The sequence below is a fragment of the Psittacula echo genome, assembly GCF_963264785.1.
Source record: "Psittacula echo genome assembly, chromosome: 8".
Taxonomy (NCBI): domain Eukaryota; kingdom Metazoa; phylum Chordata; class Aves; order Psittaciformes; family Psittacidae; genus Psittacula; species Psittacula echo.
Genome location: NC_137744.1, coordinates 2443472 through 2464200, shown reverse-complemented (window position 1 = coordinate 2464200; position 20729 = coordinate 2443472). Strand labels below are relative to the sequence as shown.

At 53.9% G+C, this 20729-nt stretch overlaps 1 protein-coding gene across 1 annotated transcript; it reads left to right on the top strand.

The window, feature by feature from the left end:
• Positions 1 to 7470: 7470 nt before the first annotated feature.
• On the top strand, positions 7471 to 20429 carry LOC308224703 (trimethyllysine dioxygenase, mitochondrial-like; the record flags this gene model as incomplete). Its single annotated transcript, XM_080624877.1, has 10 exons — positions 7471 to 7656; positions 8479 to 8574; positions 9154 to 9312; positions 11075 to 11252; positions 12150 to 12326; positions 13057 to 13336; positions 14380 to 14499; positions 17962 to 18198; positions 19006 to 19144; positions 20298 to 20429. The coding sequence occupies 10 exons, from the start codon at positions 7471 to 7473 to the stop codon at positions 20427 to 20429; spliced, it is 1704 nt and encodes a 567-aa protein (XP_080481003.1).
• Positions 20430 to 20729: the final 300 nt, after the last annotated feature.

Here is a 20729-nt window from a genome sequence, read left to right as displayed (position 1 = left end):
GACACCGAGCTGGCAGCTCCTCCCCTGGCTGGAGCTGATGAGGAAGAGCAGCACCGCGCACCTCTCGCTTCCGTGGAACAAGAGCAGAAGGAGGCACCGGCACCACCTTCCCCTGGCTTTGGTGAGCAAGAGGCAGAAGCAGAGGCCCGGAGAAAGTCATTTGCTCTGCTCAGCCCCACTGCCTACGAGCTCTTTATGCAGGAAACAGCCAGGCGCTTTGTGAGGGACATTGTGTGCAAAGCTATGTCTGCCATGCAGGAAACAGATGAGCAGCCTCAGGGGCAGGAGGATGTGGCCCAAAGCCATGTGGATGTGTCAAAGACACCAGTGATGCCACTAACACTTAAGGACATGGAGACTCCTATGGCTATAGAGCCTCGAGGAGAGCCCAGCTCAGCCCCTTTCGGCCTGGCAGCAGATGAGGCTGGAGAAGGCACGGTGTCTCCCGTGTCTGGAGACCAAAAGGAAGCCAGAAGAGGCATTATATCTCTGGCAGAAGACAAGCAGGAAGAAGCAGCTGCCTTGACACAGATCCCTGGGGCAGAGGGTGAGAAACCCCACCTTGCCGCAGGAACAGATGAACAGACAACATCTGTGGCACAAGAGCAGAAGGAGGCTCTGGCATCAGCCTCCCCTGGCTTTTACGAGCAGGAGGCAGAAGCAGAGGCACAGAGAAAGCCGTTTACCCTGCTCAGCCCTACTGCCTCTGAGCTGATACAACCGGAAACAGCCAGGAGCTTTGTGAGAGGCGTCCTGCGCAAGCCTGTGGCTGTCATCCACGAAACGGACGAGCAGCCCCTGGAGCAGCAGGACATTGATGAAAACCATGTGGGTGTACCAATGGCAGCAACGAGGCCTGCAGCAGTTGTGGACACGGAGTCTTCCGCGGCTGCAGAGCTTCAGGCAGAGCCCGGCACAGCCCCTCTTGTCCCAGCAGCAGGTGAGGCTGGAGAAGACATGGTGTCCACCGTGTCTAGAGAACATCAAGAAGAGCCTGTAAAGGCAGATGTCTGTCCAGCTGCTGAGGAAGGGAAGCATCACACACCTCTCGCTGCCATGGCAAAAGAGAAGCCACCGGCACGAGCTTCCCATGGCTTTAGCGAGCAGAAGGAAGAAGAGGAATCCCAGAGTACGATACTTTCTCTGCTCAGCCCCATAGCCTCTGATTTGGTTCCACAGGAAGTAGCCAGCCACTTTGCAAGGGACATCATTCGCAGGAATTTTGCTATGATCGAGGAAACTATCCAGCAACGTCTGGAAGAGCAGAACATGGCTGAAGCAGTGCATGTGTCAATGGCAGCAAGGAGACCTGCAGAAGTTCAGCACACCAAGTCTCCTGTGCCAACACTAGCACAGGCCCAGAGAGAGACATCAGCACAGGCCAGGCGCCTGCGCACAGACAGGAAGGGACCAGGGCAGGCCTGGGCACAAGGACCAGTACCGAGCTGGAGCCAGCTACCACCACAGGCCCCGAGACAGGACCCACAAAGTGTCTTAGTTGTTGACAGAGCTCTGCAAGTTGTATTCAGGCGCAAAAAGAGGAAAACACCTGAAGAGCATCATGGAGAGGCCAGCAGAACCTTTGCCTCCCCGCAATTCTACAGGGATGAAGAGGCAGTGCCTGCAGCAGCTCAGGACACCAAGGAGGAGCCAACTACATCCTCGACTCGAGTGGCACCCAGGCCAGGCTGGTGGCACCGTTTGCGCAAGTTCAACAGTGCCAGGGCCTCCCCTACGTGGGAGAGGACTGAAAGCCAGCAGTGGAAAACCCCCATGAAAATGCAGAAGTGGCAGCCGCAAACACAACGTAACCTGCTACCCGTCTATCCCCGCTCCACCAGCCATACTTGGGGAACCGCCAACCCAAACGAAGCATTGTATGACACCAGTGAGAAACACGTCCAAGAGCAACAACTATCCCGCTTCAGAAGGGCGCTGAAGGCTCTGCGCAGGGCTTTCCGCAGATCCTGAATCAGCCCCCAAGTGGAGACATAGTGCCCCACTGCCAGCTGCAGGTGCGAGGGAGCTGCGCTGAGGACATCGTGCTGCAGCCTGCGCTCACTGTAGACCCTTTCTCTGAACAATAAACCAGATCCCTTTCCCCGCAGTGCTCGCCTCTGCCTGCTCCAGCTTTTCCCTTGTGTCAGTAGCAGAGAAGCCTGCGGAGCGACCTCTTTCCTTGCAGCACTTCCCAGCTGCTGAGCTTGCAGTCCTGCTGGCTCTTGGCAGCGCATGCTGCCCATGTAGGAAAAGTGCATCCCGATGGGATGAAACAGTGTGTGATGCAGTGGCTCCCACGTCAGCTGGCTTTTGAAGCCCCGTGCATGCTGCAGCCTGGTGCCCGCAATGAGACGGGTGTAGTAGGGATGGGAGGAATAAGGAGCGAGGCTTGGAGTTGCTAAGGCCAGAGATAAGGGACGAGAGATTGTGATTCTCCTGCTCCTCCTGCTCGCGCAAGCACTGGAGCAATTCAGTGAGAAGCTGGCAGTGTTTCTAGAAGCAGAACTGTAAATGGGCAGCAGATGGGTGACCCCGCTCAATCCCCCCTGTCCCCATCCTACAGCTTCCGACCAACCAAGCGCGGGGGGTCTTGCAGCTGCCCTGAGTGCGAGCCCCTGGGTCACTCTCTCCACACCAAACACCCCCATTGGCAGACTGGTGATCTCTCCATTTCTCTGCCTCCCCACCATCCCCCTTTCTCTCTCTCTCTCTCTCTCTCTCTTTTTTGAAAGCTGCTGAGTAACACAAGGCCCACCTCGATTTCTCATGAAGCCGCAGAGCTCAGGTGGAGTCTAACTGGGAGAGGGTGACCATTTACAGAATATTTGTTCCATTAAAGCTGGTGTTTATGGAGGGACCTCGGGTGTTATCTCAGCTGAATCCACGTAGAGGGGCTTTTGAGGGAGACTCTCATTAAGACATTAGGCAGAAGCGCTTTCCTGTGAGGGTGCTGAGTCGCAGGCACAGGGTGCCCAGAGAAGCTGTGGCTTCCCCATCCCTGGCAGTGTTCAAGGCCAGGTTGGACACAGGGGCTTGGAGTCAGCTGCTCTAGTGGAAGGTGTCCCTGCCCGTTGCCAGGGGCTGGAACTGGATGAGCTTTAAGGTCCCTTCCAGCCCTGGTCTCTTCCACCAGAAGGGATGGAGTATTTTAATTTGTAGAAGTCATTAGGAACTCGCCAACAAAGTTTATGTTGACAAGCAGGTATTCTTTATTGCAGTGCTGGGAGACATAGGGGAGATCTCCTCCTAACGTGTCCAGTCTGAGCATCAAATAGACCATGATTTTATTGTTGCTTAACATATATATTCATTACATTTCTGGTAAACATCATTCATATTCAGTAGTTTTCCAAGAACCGTTTTGCATAATTTTGGGCTGTTTTTGCATGCGCAGTAGATAAATGCTTATGCCAACTTAATCGGTTCAGTAACACTGCTGACATAAGTGAATGACTTTACAGATTCATAGAATCATAGAATAGTTAGAGTTGGAAAGGACCTTAAGTGGTCCTTAAGAGATTCAGATTAGACATCAGCCAGAAGTTCTTCCTTGTGAGGGTGCTGAGGCACTGGCACAGGGTGCCCAGGGAAGCTGTGTCTGCCCCATCCCTGGCAGTTTTCAAGGCCAGGCTGGCCACAGGGGTTGGAGCAACCTGCTCTAGTGGAAGATGTCCCTGCCCGTGGCAGGAGCTTGGAACTGCAGGAGCTTTAAGGTTCCTTCCATCCCAAGCCAGGCTGAGATCCAATGATTCATGAATCAATATCTTGTTGAGGAGGGGATGCCCTGGAAGGGAGGATTGAAAGGGAACTCCCAGGCTTTTCCAGAGCACACAGAGCATCTCCCAGTCTGAAATATAGGTAATATTGGACCAAGACCATACAGCCAAAGGGAGGCAGAGCAGTGCTGATGGGCTGCAGGTACAGGGCACACCAGCACTCCCAGGACCAGGTGTCTGTCCAGTGGGGATGGTGCCTCCTTCCAGAACCATCAGCCCAGCCACAAGCACTCAGCCCACATGGCTTCTGGAGGAAACCAGGCGAGGTCAGGAGCTCTGGAGCACAACAGCCACATCCAGCCCTGCCAGGGATGTGCTCGGTGCCAGGGGAGGAGCAGGACAGCACAGGAACAGCCCAATCTGGGGGTTTTACACAACAATATTCGTGGGGTTCAGCCCTTGAGCAATTCAGAGGTGAGCCCAGAAGAGGATGGCCAGCATCGGTCGTCCGGCGCTCTGCAGGCAGCACCCACCATCAGCGGAAGGCAGCAAGGGCCCAGCTCTTCAAGCTCTCTACCTGCAAGGAGAAGAGACATCTCCATCCAAGGCATCTCCTGGGTGCAGATCCATTCACTCAGATCCCATTGGTGACTTCCCAGCACTGCAGTGCTGGCACTGGCAGTGCTGGGAAGGTCTGGGCTTGTGCTCTACTCCAAATTCCAGGGGCTACCTTGGCCAGCTTGTCTCCAGGAGAAGTTACCTACGACCTGGCTGCACAAGACAACTGAGAGCTCTGATTTTCAACTAGCCATGGTGTGGTTTTCCATCCTTAGGGGATCACACCCTTGTCCTTACTCTCAGCCCGAGTTTGCTGTGGTCACAGAGAGCGAGCACAACCCGAGAAGGTTTCGAGACTCACTTCCCAGAAACCTCCAGAGCCCTTTGGAGAGTTCAAAGCAACCCACCCAATAAGGAGCATTTTTCAGAGTGGGTCTGCTCATGCTCTGCATCTGCTGCACCCTGGAGGCAGCTTTCTTCCTGCCACTCTGGCAAGTGTTAGTGGAAACCAGAGTGTGGCCTCTTTGGGAAGTGGAATGCTTCCCCTCCAGGCAAGGTTCCACTCTCCCCAAAACCACAGCACGAGCTGATGACTACTTTTGCAATAGCAGGAACTGGGACAGGACCATCACTTCCCCCAGCACATCCCGCTGCAGAAAATGCACAACAGGAATTAAAAAGCCAGCACTGATGGACAGCAGGTGATGGAGCAAAGGGGTGATGGGCTGGGAGCAGCTCAAAGGTTCCCCCCTGCAGAGGTGCTCAGCAGAGGCTGCTGGTGTCACAGGAGGCAGCCTGCAAGAGGCCTGTAGTGCACACCAAGGAACTTGCTGTTGAGGCAGGAATTGACGGTTGCTGCCGGCATTGCTGGCAGGTGCTCTGCTGCTTGCCCCATGTTCCTGCTCTGAGAAGCACCGCTGCTGCCATGGGTGTGAGAATGACGTGTCAGCTGAGTGGCTGGGGCCTTGCGGCTGTCGGCCATCAGGATAGTGTCTGTTATTGTTCCTGTCACTGCAGCCCTGCTTTGTGCTGGCTCCTGCTGAGCTGCAGGCTGCTGGCAGGGCCCCTGGCTCACCGTCACAGGAGGCAGCCTGCAGCACCTGCTGACAGTTCTCTTTGAGTGAGGTGGCGGCCGGGGTACCATTGCCAACAGACGGAGTACCTGCTCCTGCATTGTCACGCTGCTGCGGGGCAGCACCACTCTGTGTCCCACTTCCAGAGACAGTGATTCCACTGCTGCCTTGGACAGCCTGTTCCAATGCCTGACTACACCTGAACTGAATAAATGATTCCTAAACTCCAGTCTAGACCTCCCTCGGCTCAGCTTGAGGCCATTTCTTCTTGTCCTATACCTTGTTCCTTAGGAGAGGAAACCAGGCACCTCCTGTCTCCAGCCTCTTGTCAGGTAGCTGTAGAGGGCCATAAGGTCCCCCTAAGCCTTCTGTTCTCCAGACTAAACCCCACCTGACCTGGTCCCTCAGCCGTTCCTCATCACACCTGTGCTCCAGGCCCTTCTCCAGCTCCATTGCCCTTCTGTGGCCCCACTGCAGCACCTCAATGACTCATCTGTAGTTGGAGCCCAGGTCTGAGCACAGGATTCAAGGGGCGGCCACACCAGTGCCCAGTACAGGGGGACAATCAATGCCCTGGTTCTGCTGGCCACACCAGTGTTGATACAGACCAGGATGCTCCCAACCAAGTTCAGGACCCAGCACTTTGCCTTGTTGAACCTCATACCACTGGCCACAGCCCATTGATGCAGCCTGTCCAGATCCCTCTGCAGAGCTTCCTGCCCTACAGCAGATCAACACTCCCGCCCAACTTGGTGTCCTCCACAAACTTACTGAGGGTGCACTTGATCCCCTCATCCAGATCATCAGTGATCTGGTTCTGTGTTTCTATGATTCCTATGACGATATTAAGCAACACTGATCCCAATACCAAGCCTTAGGGGACACCAGTAGTGATGAGTCGCCAACTAGATGTGATAAAATTCACCGCTGCTCTTGGGGCTCAGCCATCCAGCCACTGTCCAACCGAGAAAAGAATAAACCTCTCCTGGTCACGAGATGGCTGTATGGCCAAAAGCACCACAACAGAGGAACAACCTGCTCCCGCACCAAGGAAGAGGAAAACTGCTAGTGCAGCCAAGAACCAGTGGCAGTGGATAGCAGTAGGAGATTCTACTTTGAAAGGCACAAGAACTGCAACAGCTTGCCCACAGAACTGGTAAATGTTTTGTCCCTTCCTGTGGAAGAGACCAGGGTTGGAAGGGACCTTAAAGCTCCTGCAGCTCCAACCCCCTGGCAATGGGCAGGGACACCTTCCACTAGAGCAGCTTGCTCCAAGCCCCTGTGTCCAACCTGGCCTTGAACACTGCCAGGGATGGGGCAGCCACAGCTTCTCTGGGCACCCTGTGCCAACGCCTCAGCACCCTCACAGGGAAGCGCTTCTGCCTAATGTCTTCATGAGAGTCTCCCTCAAAAGCCCCTCTGCGTGGATTCAGCTGAGATAACACCCGAGGTCCCTCCATAAACACCAGCTTTAATGGAACAGATATTCCGTAAATGGTCACCCTCTCCCAGTTAGACTCCACCTGAGCTCTGCGGCTTCATGAGAAATCGAGGTAGGCCTTGTGTTACTCAGCAGCTTTCAAAAAAGAGAGGAAGAGAGAAAGGGGGGTGGTGGGGCGGCAGAGAAACGGAGAGATCACCAGTCTGCCAATGGGGGTGTTTGGTGTGGAGAGAGTGCCCCAGGGGCTCGCACATGCCCCTGTTTATTGGCCCCGGTTCCTGCACTTCTGGAAGCTTCTCTCGCCCAGTTCCAGGAGTGACTGACACAGCAGTCAGTCAAGAGAAGCTGCTCCAGGCCCCTCCCCATGACTTCCCTTTCTGCCTTTGGGGACCTTCTGTCGATGCATTCTGTCTCTGCCTTCACAGCCACAGAGCCCGAGCGAGGAAATAGCCGGGCATATGAGGGCAGGGAGGGAAGCGAAGGCCATGCACGAGCTCACGCTACAGCTTCCCAGACGCAGTCTTTAGAGCTGGTTTCCAGGATGCAGGGGTGTCGGTGGGCACTGCACCGGGGCAGCAGCGACAGCGGTCCGGCCCGGCCCTTCCCGAATCTCCACGCTCATTCCGGGGCCTCGGTGGTGGCCAGGCCCCCTTCCCCTTCCCGTTGACACCAGCCTGGGTCCATGGCACGGGCAGCGGAGACTGGCGGCTGTGGCAGCACCACCGTTACTGAGATCGGTGCTGCCGAGCCAGAGAACTCCAGCCTGACGCTGAATCTGCGCAAGCGGAAGCTGGGCAAGAAGGTGGAGTGGTCAAGTGACACCGTGGACAACGAGCACCTGTGCCGCTGTTCCTCCAAGTGCTGCTGTGTGGGGGTTGGAATGTATTGAGACTGCCAGAGACCAGGCAGAAGGGGATGTAGAGTGCTTGAAAGCGCTCGCCATGCCTGTCCTTTTACAAGCAAATGGGGCAGCGGAATGGGAAGGATTCCAATGGAGCCTGATTAAGGAGATTCGACGTGGTGTAAAGGAGTCTGGGCTCCACTCACCATAAATGAAAGGTCTCATTCAGTCAGTTTTTAATACCATCTTGATGCTTCCCAATGCCTGATGCACTTTGGCGCAGATAATATTAACCCCGACTCAACATATGATGTAGCAGCAGGCTTGGAGGGATACCTGTGAGCGTGTTGCCACAGAAGATGTGGGGCGCCAGCAGGGGGATCCCCGATAAGGTATCGGGCCCAATGTTCTACTGGGTGAGGGACCCTTTCGTGAGCATAATGTACAGTTGTGGATTGTTAGAGAGGCTCTGGTCCATGGACAGAATGAAGCGTTGAAAGCCATGTTTAGCCTTCCTGAGGGACATGGGGGTGATTCAAAGTCCTTCGCCACTATAAAACAAGAAGCTACCAAACCATATATGAGGTTTATTGACCGGCTAAATGATGTGTTAGAGTGACAGACTGAACACCCTGAAGCCCGTCAAGTTCTTTTAAAGAAACTTGTGGTAGCCAACACTAATGTCGATTGCAAAAAGATCCTTGATTCGCTACCAGCGGCTAATCCTGATGCAAATATCCCCCAGGTGGTGGAGGCTTGTAATGTAGTGGGAACCCAGACGTGGCAAATGCAAACTGTGACCCAAGCCTTTGCCGCTTGTCAAGTACAGGGGGCTTGTTCTTCCTGCAGCCAGATGGGCCATATGAGATGGGACTGCCCAAAGGGCCCCCGAATATCCCCAAGGCGCGGAAAAGGCAGGCACTATGCCAATCACTGCAGGTCAAGGTACGACAAGGAGGGGAAATTCCTACCAGAATCCCTGGTGTAGGGAAACTTGACACCGAAGCACCAAGGGGAAGGGCGCGAGGATACCAAGTGTTCCCCAGGGCCCCCAGGGCGCGTGGATAGGGGTGACAGCAACCAACTCAGGGCAGCCAGCCGAAGCAGTGCCAGGTTGGACTTGGCCCCTCCCAGTCTACACACTTAGTAGATTCAAAGCCTGTAGCTATACCCACTGGAGTACAAGGGCCCCTGTCAGAAGGACAAGCCCCGCTCCTGGGACGCTCCTCCACCACCCTTATGGGCCTGTTCGTGCTGCCAGGGGTAATTGATGCGGACTATAAAGGGGAAATAAAAATTACGGTGTGGACTCCTCAACCCCTGTGTTTTATACCAGTGGGATCCCAAATCGCCCAGCTCATCCCGTTTTTTGCGATGCAGGATGAGAATCAAAAAACTTTGACTGATTCCCAAAGACTAGAGAAAGGTTTCGGCTCCACCGGGGTCCCAATGGTTTATTGGACTGAGGACTTAAAACCAAAAAGACCAATGTTCAGCTGTAAGGTCTGTAATTCCGTCAATCAGGAAATAACTGTCAATGGTCTGATAGATACAGGCGCGGATGTTACCATCATTGCGGTCCAAGATTGGCCTCTGCATTGGGATTCGGAGCCGGCCCAGACCTCGGTGACTGGGATAGGCGGCCACATAAGTCCCTACCAGAGCAAATCTCTGATACTAATTGTAGGTCCTGAGAACCGAGCGGCAACGCTTAAGCCTCTGCTCCTCCCAATTCCGGTGACACTGTGGGGACGAGAGGCACTATCCCAATGGAACGTGCGGCTACAAAATTTTATCTAGGAGCCACTGATGAGCAGCTTACCCTAAAACTGACATGGCTTACGGCTACACCTGTCTGGGTTGATCAGTGGCCTCTGACTGCAGAAAAGCTGTGACATCTCAACGATCCTGTGAATGAGCAACTGCGGATGGGACATACAGTTCCAACTCAAAGCCCTTGGAACACACCGATCTTTGCTATCCAGAAAAAGTCAGGAAAGTGGAGGCTTTTGCAGGACCTCTGGGCAGTAAATGCTGTTCTGGAAGACATGGGCCCTTTGCAGCAAGCCTGCCCTCACCCACTGCTATTCCTCAGGACTGGCCGCTCATTGTTATAGATTTAAAAGATTGGTTTTTTACAATTCCACTGCACCCTGACGATGCTCCGCTTTTTGCCTTTTCTGTCCTGTCAATAAATACGGCTGAGCCTAGCAAAACTGTATCACTGGACAGTTCTACACCAGGGAATGAAAAACAGCCTAGTAAGGCTGTTATATATATAAATATACTTCGAGAGCTCTGCAATCTTCAGCTCTGGAGTGGAGAAGCAGGTGGGGCAGCCACAGCTCCAGTGTTGAGAAAGCATGGAGGAAAATCACAGGTCTTCGATAAGGAAAGCTCCCCGAGTCTGTGTCTCCCCAGTGGTGCCACATTTCTGTGCATTTGAGACCAAAGCGCTGTTAAATCCTGCTGGGTTGAGACCTGCCCTCCAGGAATGGATGACCAGGACAGGGTGCTCTGTGTGGCTTCACATCTTAATGCTTGGAAGGTTTTGCCCTTGAATTGAGGAGTCGTTACAGATCTCCCTCTGAGAAATGGTCCCATGATCTCCAGGCAAAGATTAACCCTGGTTGGATTCTCTTCCGTGCTGGTGGTGTCCTTCAGCGGCAGCAGAGATCCTCCTCGTCCTCCTCCTCAGTGTTTTGGTGCTCTTCTAGAACTGACCTAATCCCTGGTTTCCTCCAGTTCCTGTGCCTCTACCCAAGGTCACTTTCCCTCTGTCCTATAGCTCTGTAGTTCTGGCCAGGAATGGGGAATTCAAAGTGGGGAGGCCAGAGAGAGGCCAAGACCTGCAGCAGATGAGGCTTTGGCAGCACGTTGCAGTCCCTTCTGGAATTGCTTTGCCTGGTAAATCCTGGGCGTTCATTTGTTTCTCAGGACTGTTTTCTGCTGTGATTTATGGGAGTCACAAAGCAGGAGACACCCTGTGTCTGTTGCTGCTGCATTGGATGGGCTGAGGTTGGTGAGAGAGCTCCCTGAGCCCCTGACAGTTCATTGCTGTCGGTGAGTGATGGGCAGGAGCTGGGGGCAAGCAGGGCTCACGTGCAGCACCAGCTTCCCTCCTGCTCCTCTCCTGCCCTTATCCCAGAAAGGGGGGGAGGCCAACAAGAGAGAAGAGCCTGAAAATGGGCCTCCCAGCTCTCATCAGCCTTTCCTTTGATCCCACCCACTTCTCCTCTCCTCAGTGCACGAGCTCTCTCTCACCTCTTGTGTCCATCAGTGGTGATTGTGGGGATGAGTCCAGCTTTCCCAGAGTGCTGCCAGTGCCTGGCATGGGGATGTGGGGCTGGGGCTAGGCTGGGCAGCAGCAGCAACCCCCGTGTGTGTGTGTCCCTGTGTGTGTGTCACCCCCTGTGTGTCACCAGTTCTGTCCCATCTCTCCCAGCAGCTCAGGATGTGGCGTCAGAGGCTGGTGGGGCTTCTCCGGCTGTGTGGCAGCTCCAGCCCTGCCTTGCTGCGGCCGCCCGGTGACACCAGGCCCGTCCTCGCTGCTGCCACTCGCTGCCACCACACGGTGCCGGAGTCCCTCAAGTGTGCCTGGCAGTTACACCACGACCACCTCGGTACGTGCTGGCTCCCGTGTCCCTGCTCCCAGCCAGTCCCTGGGAGTGATTTCAGTTACCTGTGTTCTTCTGAAATGGGCTGTGCTAGAGGGGTGCACGCTGGTCTCTGTGTTCCATGTTCCTTCTGGGAATTCCCAAAGGCAGGACTGACTTTTGTCCTGGGTTTGGAGGTGACTTGGCAACCGAGGCACAGATTTCCCCGGGACCTGTTTGGTCTGGTCCAGCCTCTGTCTGCTGAGGCCAGTTAGATGTTGGTACTTGGGTCACTCAGAAGCAAGGGGAATTGTTTGTTCTTTTATCCCACACAGTGGCCCCAAGAAAGGATATTGTTGCTTTCCCACTGCAAAGTGACCTTGGATACTTGGATTCAGAGCTGAGTGGGACTCGAGCAGGAAGCGCTCTCCTCTTTTCCCTGCTGGCTCCCCCTTCTGAAGGGCTTTGAGCATTCCCAAGCTGTCCTGGAATGGAACGAGGAGGAGAGGCTTTAACACTAAATGGATATCAAGGCCTTGCCTCAAGGTCTTGGTGGGGTTTGTAGCCTTTGTGTAGCTTGGATGTTGGGGTGATTATTTGTTTGACTCTTACCTGTATTACTGTACTGGGATCTGCAGCTAGGTTATGTACAGCTCTGAATTTACTACTTGAAGAGAAATGAAAGAGGTAATTACGTGAGCAGCATGTTAGCTCTACTCCTTCCTGCTGCAGGGTGAGCTAGGTAAGAAGGGAGCCCATGGTGAGCTCAGTGACAGCCAGGCCTTCCATGAAGACACTGCGTAGTGTGACAAACCAGCTGTGCATCCCCTGTCAGTCAGTGGGATCCTAACCTGTGGGCTCAGTTCTGGGTGATGGTTCCGCCTGTTGGCACCAGTGCAGCTCTGAGCCCGGCCTCCTCTGCAGAGCTCAGGTACGCCAACACACTGATGCGGTTGGACTTTGTGTGGCTGCGGGACCACTGCTGCTCCGGCTCCTGCTACAATGCCAAGACCAACCAGCGCAGCCTGGACACAGCCAGCGTGGACCTGGCCATCAAACCTAAGGCTGTGCGAGTGGATGAGACCACGCTCTTCCTCACCTGTAGGTAGCAAAGCGCCTGCTCCATGGGTTCTGGGCCACCAGCCCTGCTTGGAGGGAGCCTCGGTGATGGATCCTGGTCTTAGGTGTGCTGGGAGAGGACAGCCTTGTCTCTAAATCAGTAGCTGTTTTGGGAAGAGATCTGGCCCTAAGCAGATTTTAAACAGTTGGGGTTGCTGTAACATGTCTCGGTCTTAAATGTGTGGCTGTGTTTTCCTCCCCCTCCTCGCCAGCCCTTTTTGGGTAGAGATGTGAGTATCTTCAGTGTCTGGTGTTTCACTGGTTGGTTTGAACCCAGCAGCAATGCAGGGAGTGAGCAGACTGGTCAAGAAACGGTTGGGTTCCTTTTTCCTGCTGTTTGAGCGGGTATCCCTGGTCAGAACTCACGTTTTCTGTCCGTCCTTCTCAGTTGCTCTCTCCCTTCTGTTGTAACTTACCCTTAGTTATGGGCTGGTCTTCAGTGCTCAACTTCCTCATGGAGTTCTGTCAGCAAAGCCCAGAACCACTGAAGTTGAGGCCCTTGGCTCTGAATTTGGCTCCTTGCAGCAACAGTGATGCTTTCAGGACTTGTAGCCTGAACCAGACATTAGTGTGGGTGGCATCAGGGTGCAAAGAGTCTGTCACCAGACAAATTAACAGGGTGAGGACTGTCTGAGGCTGGTGGGTGTGCTGATCATGACCTGGGGCTGTGGCATGCACTGGTGGTGACTGTGACTCTGGTCCCTCGCCTCAGGGCCGGATGGGCACGTGACGCGCTATGGGCTGGAGTGGCTGGTGAAGAACAGCTACGAGGGGCAGAAGCAGCAGGTGATGCAGCCCCGCATCCTCTGGAATGCTGAAATCTACCGGCAGGCCCAGGTGCCCTCCGTGGACCGCCGGAGCTTCCTGGAGACAGATGCGGGGCCGAAGGAATTCCTGCAGAACTTCCTGCTTTATGGCATCGCTTTTGTGGAGAATGTTGCGCCCACCAAAGAGGACACAGAAATCGTGGCAGAAAGGATCAGCTTGATCAGGTAACAGGGGCTGCCCTGGGAATGCCAGTGACAGCTTTGTCAGGAGCTGTGAAGGGCAGACTGCTCAGCTGGTTGAGAAGGTGCTGCTGCCTTGTCCTGTGTGTCGTGCAGTGTGGCCTGGTTTGCAAAGCAAACATCTGCGTCTTCCACAGCCTTGGCCACTGTGCTGGAACCGAGCTGGAGTGTTGCACTGTGGGATCTGCCTCTTCCTGGGTGAGGGCTGGATCATGAGGCTGTGCAGCTGCCTCGGGAGCGTGTGGTGACTTTTGTGACAGTGGGGCTGTGCACAGAGAGGAGGAACTGGAGGAAGTGGCCTGTTTGGGAAGAGCAGAGCTTTGCCCAGAGAAGCATTTCCTGTTATGACTTGGAAGGTCAGGAGGGCAGCCGTGGCCCTGGGAGCCAGGGAGATCAGAACCAGTTTGTAGCTCTCACTGAAGAAAAACAGTGAGAAATGTTTCTGCTGTGTTTAAAACAGCCCAACAGCATGGCAGGACAGGGTTTGTGTTTCAACTCTTGTCCAAGCTGCAGAAACACTTTGACTTGCCTTACGCCGCTGGGAGAGGAGGGATTGCTTCTAATGAGTAGAAATAAATAGAAATGAGGGGTTCCAAGGAATATGCAGGCAGCTTTTTGCTCCAGGTACCCTCCCCCTTAGCCCCTGAGCACAGTTTGTCCCTCTGTCTGTCTCCTTCTGTGCATGTTGTAGGGGGGAAGGTGGCAGAAAACACAAGATCCTGAGAACAGAAGCAGGCTTGGTGGTGGGTGGGTGCAGGCAGGGGCTGGCTGTGCCCTGGCAGCTCCTCGTGCCGCTCAGGGGCTTCCTTGGTTTGACAGTTCCCATCAGTCTTTTGGGGAGGAGAGTGAGAAGTTGAACACTGGAGGAGGCACAAGAAGCACCAGCTCTTGGCAGTGTGAATGTTGTTGTTCTGCTTTAATTTCCTCTGTGCAGAGGCTGGAGGGGAGTGACCTCAAAGCAGGAGGGGATCTGCTTTCCCACCCGCTGCTCCCTCAGCCCATGCTGTAACTGCCTGTCCCTTTTGCAGGGAGACCATTTATGGTAGGATGTGGTACTTCACCTCGGACTTCTCCCGGGGAGACACTGCCTACACCAAGCTGGCTCTGGATCGTCACACAGACACAACCTACTTCCAGGAGCCCTGTGGGTGAGTGCTTCTGCTGGGGCTGTGCTGTCTCCAGTGCTGATGCTGGGATGTACTTTGATTCAGAGACAACTCCAGGAACAAACTTGCCAACAAAGTTTTCAAGTTGACAAGCAGGTGTGTGATGTACTCTAGGTTACCCTGCTCTTGCAGGGGGCTTGGACTAGATGATCTTTTGAGGTCCCTTCCAACCCTCGGGATTCTGGGATTCTGTGATTCTTTATTGTGGCGCCGGCAGACACGGGGGATAGCTCCCCCTAACGCGTGTCCCCGTATTGCTGCACAAGCCGTCCTTATACAGCCACTGGGCATACATACATATTCATGAGGCTACGGATGGATTACATCGTTTTCTAAAAAGTTCCCCACATGCATACAAAAATGTGGTGGTGGTCTCTGAGGGTCGTTTAATTCTTCCAAGAATCTTCATCACTTCTGGCAGCCTTTGAAGCACCCAGTAGATGTTTATACCAGCTTAATTGGTTTGTTAGCACCAGAGACACAATAGTCCTCCTATCCTCCTACTTACCACTTAGTTTAACTGCAGCCCATCCTGGAAACCTGCCATTCCCAGATACTCCTTATCCTTGTGTCCTGTTCTTCTAGCCTGTTTTTCTTACACTCATTTTGTACTAAGGTCATAGGGCCTAAAACTACGTCAACTACAGCGGTTTATCTTACACAAGAATTCTCAGTATGTTCTCTAGCTGTACGCTATTTTTTTTCTGTGTGTCATGCACCTCAGTAATTTTCCATTGCTACTGTTACAAAGCCGTCAAACTTAACATTACTTAAAACTGATTCTAAACGTTTATATGTTTCATTTTGTAATTTTGTGCCCCCCTTGTCTCAACTTGCACTGGTCACTCAGCAATTCCAGGTCGTGTCTGATCCCTGTGCAGTGGCGGAAGTCTGTAGGTCACTTTTCCCTATGCTTGGAACTTCTGGGGCTTCCAGAATGCAGGCAGTGAAGGACTTGGCTGTTAGATAGTGACTGCAGCTTGGTATTGCTGTGGTTCAAGTAGCCCTTGTAGTCACAAAGGCGGCTGAATGCTGTGGTCGTTCCTGTGCTACCCTGAAGCTTCTCTCACAGTCTCTTCTCAGAGCCTCTGAGGTGCCACACAGCATTTGTGGGGGTGAGCAGCTGGGTTGAGGTGTCTTTTGGGTACATGTGGCAAAGCAGAGCTTCCCCTGGAGCAAGCGCCCCTCATGAGCTGTTGAACAAAGCTGCTGCTGGACAGGTTTGCTTTGCCTTACCCCTGCTGATTGGGGCGAACCCTCCTCACCCTCATCGGGCCAGCTGTGCGGGCTGAGGAGCTTCGGGAGAGGAGGGAGAGCAGCTCCCCTTGGCACAGCGTGGAGAGGTACCTCAGAGGCCCTGCTCACCTTGCTCTGCACCAGTTCACACAGGTTGGGGGCTGCATTTTGGCAGGGTTGCAGCCCTGCAGGTGGGCAGAAGCCAGGCTCCCCCAGCTCACACCCTTCTGTGCTTTAAAAAGCGTTTTGTAGCTGCAGCATTGGTTCACAAATGCTGTTCTGCAAACTGCTCTTCTGGTACAGCCTTTGGGTGCGAGTTTGATACGCAGCTGGAGGCGGAAAGGCAGCAGATCAGGGGGAAGTGCAAGAGACTTCAGGCTTAATTTCTAGCCTGAGTAGTGTTTTTGTCTGCTTTTATCTGAGTCAAGAGGGGAAATAGCCTGGGGGAGATGTGTGGAGGTAATGTGATCTCCTGCAAATGAGGCTGCAAAGAGAAGTCACCCAATCCACACCTCCTGCCCCGGGGCAGGATCAGCTCTTCCCAAGTGAGGCTGTAACTTGCTAAACACCCGAATGGGAAAGGTCTGCAGTGCAGAGCTGGGAAAGCAGAGGGGGACTAAGGGGGGAGATGTGTTGACTGCAGGTGGATCTCAGAGCAGCCTGAGCCCTGTCTGTGCCCTGCCGGGCAGGAAGCTTTTGGGAAGCAGCTCGATGTCAGGAGCAAAGTCAGTGGATTTGATTGTGCTCTGTGCAGCTGAAGTACACAGAGCACAGGTGCTGCCCCACACTGCATGTGGTTGGCTTCTCTGTTTCCAGTTAACAGCTGAGTGCAGAACCCATGGTTTGCAGAGACCTGCCTGGTGTGACCTGCTTGGCTGACTTGGTTTAGGAGCTCACAAAATCTCCCCCAACATCAAATAAGACCAGCACTTCAGCCTTCAAAAGGGCTTTGATGTGACTGCTCGGTGCCAGAACTATAGAGCTCATTAGCTCTTTTTGTATCTTTCCTTTCCACTTGGAAGGGTTCCTTTCAGGTAGGGAACCTTCCATCTGCAGCCAGCTGAAGTGCCTCAAGCAAGGGCAACATGGGCTTAATTAGTAGAGCTAACCATTGATGCTTGTAGTTCTGCAAAGCCAGAGTTGTGCAGGAAGAACATGAATTTTTGGCTTTCCTGATCCCCCATCTCTGCCAGAAATCCTTTCTTCCCAGCCTCTTCCAGACTTGCTGCCAAAACGCTTGAGTCTTTGACCTGCTTCTGAGTGAAATGAGGTGTTTTTCAAGAAAGATGGGTTCATTTCAATGTCTGCTTCCTCCCCACTGCTTTGGCTGAGACCTGACAAGTCTCAGGTTAAGTTATTACAAAGGGTAGAGGATAGAAAATCCCCAAGCTATGGGAAAGACTGCAACTTATTATCCAGCTCCTCAGGTACCAAAGAGCCTGCCCAGAGAAGAGGCTTCTTCAGAGCCCTGAGCTGCAGGAGGAGGTTGTTGCCTTTGAGGCACAGAGTGGCCTTTGCTCCAGTGCTCCTGCACTGACTTTGTAAAGGGTGAATAGAGCACCCAGGTGAAAAGGTGTTGGTGAGTGTGGAGCTGGGAGGTGCTGCCCCATCCCCTGCTGTGGGACTGGGTTCAGAGGCCCTGAAGGGAGAGCAGAAGGTAAAGGCTTTCCCAGAAGGTAACAGTTCATTTTCTAACAAGGGGAGGTGGCTGGAGGCAGCTCCTGGGTGTTTGCTCCTAACAGCGCAATGCCCACCTTGCTTGGACAGAGGAAGAGGGAAGCTTCGGAGAAGTAATGGAAGGACAGAAGCTGAGTTGGACGGTTTCCCACTAGGGAGGGATGTGCCTGTAGGTAAGATGCTCGCTGGGGACTCCTCCAGGCTTTCCAAAGGGTCTTTAATGTGTTGCCCTGTGGGAGACCATAATGTTTGTGCCTTTGAATGAGAGTCACCCTGGACACCCTCGTACTTCCTGACAACTCCAAAAGTACAACCAGCATTTCTTCACTGTCCTCTTGTTCTGAGTTGGTGTAGATTAGGCCTTAAGAACCGGCAGGCACAGCTGTTAATTGCTGGTCTGTCTCCATTCCCTGGCAGGCCTCAGTGAAACCAGAAGGGTGGCTGCATCCACCTACACCTGATGGGGAGCACTTTGGCCACGGGACAGGCAGCCAAGGGGTCTTCTTGCTCTGGTTTCTCTTGCTCATGCAGCATCCAAGTGTTCCACTGCCTGAAGCACGAGGGCACGGGTGGGCGGACGCTGCTGGTGGATGGTTTCTATGCGGCAGAGTGGGTTCTCCAGCGTGCCCCAGACCAATTTGAGCTGCTCACCAAGGTCCCGCTGAAGCACGAGCATGTCGAGAGTGTGGGAGACTGCCACAACCACATGATTGGAATTGGGCCAGTTCTCAGTGTCTGCCCCTGGAACAATGAGCTTTATCTCATCAGGTAACACCCATGTGAGGCCTCTTGCTAATGGGGAGGCAAGGGGATTGTGGTAGACAGGGGAGGGGTTTCAAGAGGTATCCTAAACTGACACCTTCTAATGGAAGGTGCCCCTGCCCAGGACAGGGGTTGGAACTGGATGAGATTTAAGGTGCTTTCCAACCCAAACCAGCCTGTGGTTCTATGAAAAACCAATCTATACCTGAGGGGCAGGGGTGAAGCCGCAGGGACAGCCCATGTTTCCTCCTGGGCTGTACACGGCTGCTTTAGAGAATGTGTCAGAACCACCCAGACAAGGATGGGTGTCAGTGCTGAGCTCTGGCTTTTCACTCCTCTCATCCTCACTTCAGCTCCATGCCCCCATCTCTTTTCATTTGAGAGGCAGTAGGATTCAGCCCTTCTTTGAAAAAGCCTCTAGGAATCAGCCTGGCATACAGGGAGAGTGTGGACTGCACCACTTCCAAAGGAAATTTGGGCTGCTTTCTGGAACGCCAGCCTGGCTGAGTGCAGGAGCCTGTTCAGCACTGCTTTGCACTCTTATTCTGACAGCCTGTGGCCTCGCCCTGTGCTGCGGCACATCCTTCCATAGGACACCAGCAAGAACAGTTTTACACTTGATAGTAAACTCCTTGCTCCCAGTGCTGGGTATTCTCCTGCCAGTCCTGCACTTGCAGTGTAACCTCTCATGTCATCTCTCTGGCCTCCCTTAAATACTGCCTGGTCCCCCAGGCTCCTGCGGTTCCCTGTGCGAATACCTGGCTGTGCTCGTGGAGCCATATGGGCTGTCTCTGTCCTCTTCTTTGCTTGTAGATACAACAACTATGATCGTGCTGTCATCAACACGGTGACGTACGACGTTGTGCACCGCTGGTACGCTGCTCACCGCACCCTCACCACTGAGCTCCGGAGGCCAGAGAACGAGCTCTGGGTCAAACTGAAGCCAGGCAAGGTAGGGCTTGGAGCTGGGAGACTCGCCTGGGTTTTGTGCAGGGAGGGAAGCATGGTCCTTTGGATGTGCTTGCTGCCACTAAGGTGACTGCTTCAGGCAAGCTCCACATACTGCAGCTTTCTTTGCAACTCTTCTAAGGTGATCTGTATTACAGTGCTGGCGTCTGTTGCAGGGGGATGTGTTCCTCCTGTTCTAAACGAATATGAGCTTCCAGGTAAGGTGGAAATGTTTAGTTCAAACCCTGCCTCAGGGCAAAGTTGGGCCCAGCTAGAGGAGAGGAGAAAGATCTTCTCAGTCACTGCAGTGAGGATCCTCAGAAGCAGAGGGGCTGGGAACACCTGGTGTTCAACCTCAGACTTCTTCCAGAAGAAACTTCCAGTGTGATGGAAATACAGAGGTGTAGGAAGCTGAATTTACTTCAGCTCTGAGGTTATCTTTGAACCCTCACATTGGCAGTGAGTCACAGGAGAGCTGGGCAGTGTCCCAGAAGCAGCTAAGATGCCTTAGCACACCTTGGTATTGGAAGGAAAATGCTCTGCCCTGTGCTTTGAAAGGCTGATGCTGGGTTCAGCATTGGAAGAGCTTGAAGAGCTGGAGCCAAGGTTGTAGACCTGAAGGTGTTGCAGTGCATAGCTTCTTCATTCAGCTGTGTGTGCTTGAAGGGGTTTTATTCCTTCAGGCCTAGATTCAGCCTGAGCCCAGGGCCCCAGAAATGAGAGGATCCAGCAGGGAAACGGATGATCTTAGAACCGCCCCCCCCTTCTGTTCCTGTTGATGCTGGGGGGAAGTGACACTCTAGAGGCAGGAGATGGCCCCTCTGTTGCTGATGAACTACTGCCCAGCCTCTCCAGTAGAAAAGCAAAGAAACAGCCCGTAATGTGACTCTGTGCTTTGCTAGCCCTTGTGTTTTAACTCCTGGTGAGCAGCAGAGCAGAACTGCTGCTTCAGGTAGAGAGCTGTGCTAGATCCCATGAAACATCTGGCTGTGGTCTTGTGCTGTGTGACAGTGATGAGCAGGAGTGGACATGCCCACCCTGGCAAACCCTCACCTGCTCTTCCAGTCTTGAGGGGCCTCCAGCTTTCAGACCTGTCCTGCCAGAGGGTGCTGGCCGTGGTGGCTGCCCTGCTGATGGCCTCCTCTCTGCTCCTGCAGGCCCTGTTCATAGACAACTGGCGTGTCCTGCACGGGCGGGAGGCATTCACCGGGTACCGCCAGCTCTGCGGCTGCTACCTGACGAGGGACGATGTGCTCAACACCGCGCGCCTGCTGGGACTGCAGGCTTAGCCCGGCCACGTGCACGGGGCCCTGCTGGTGTCACCCCGGCGATGTTGCACATACCTCAAAGCCCTCCACCCTCTCTGAGCCATTCCCGGTGCCTGCTCAGGAGAGGGAGCAAGTGGAAGCCAAAGGAAGTTGTGGGAGCTCTGCGGGACCCTGTTCTGCCTTTGAGCACAGCCACCTCTTGCTGTCTGCACCCAGCCTGCTTGCTCCAGCCCCTCAGACTGTCTTGGCTCTGCCCAGGAAGGGCTAATCACTCCACGGGAAGTGCTCCTCCAACCAAGTGCCTTCAGGATCTGGACTCTG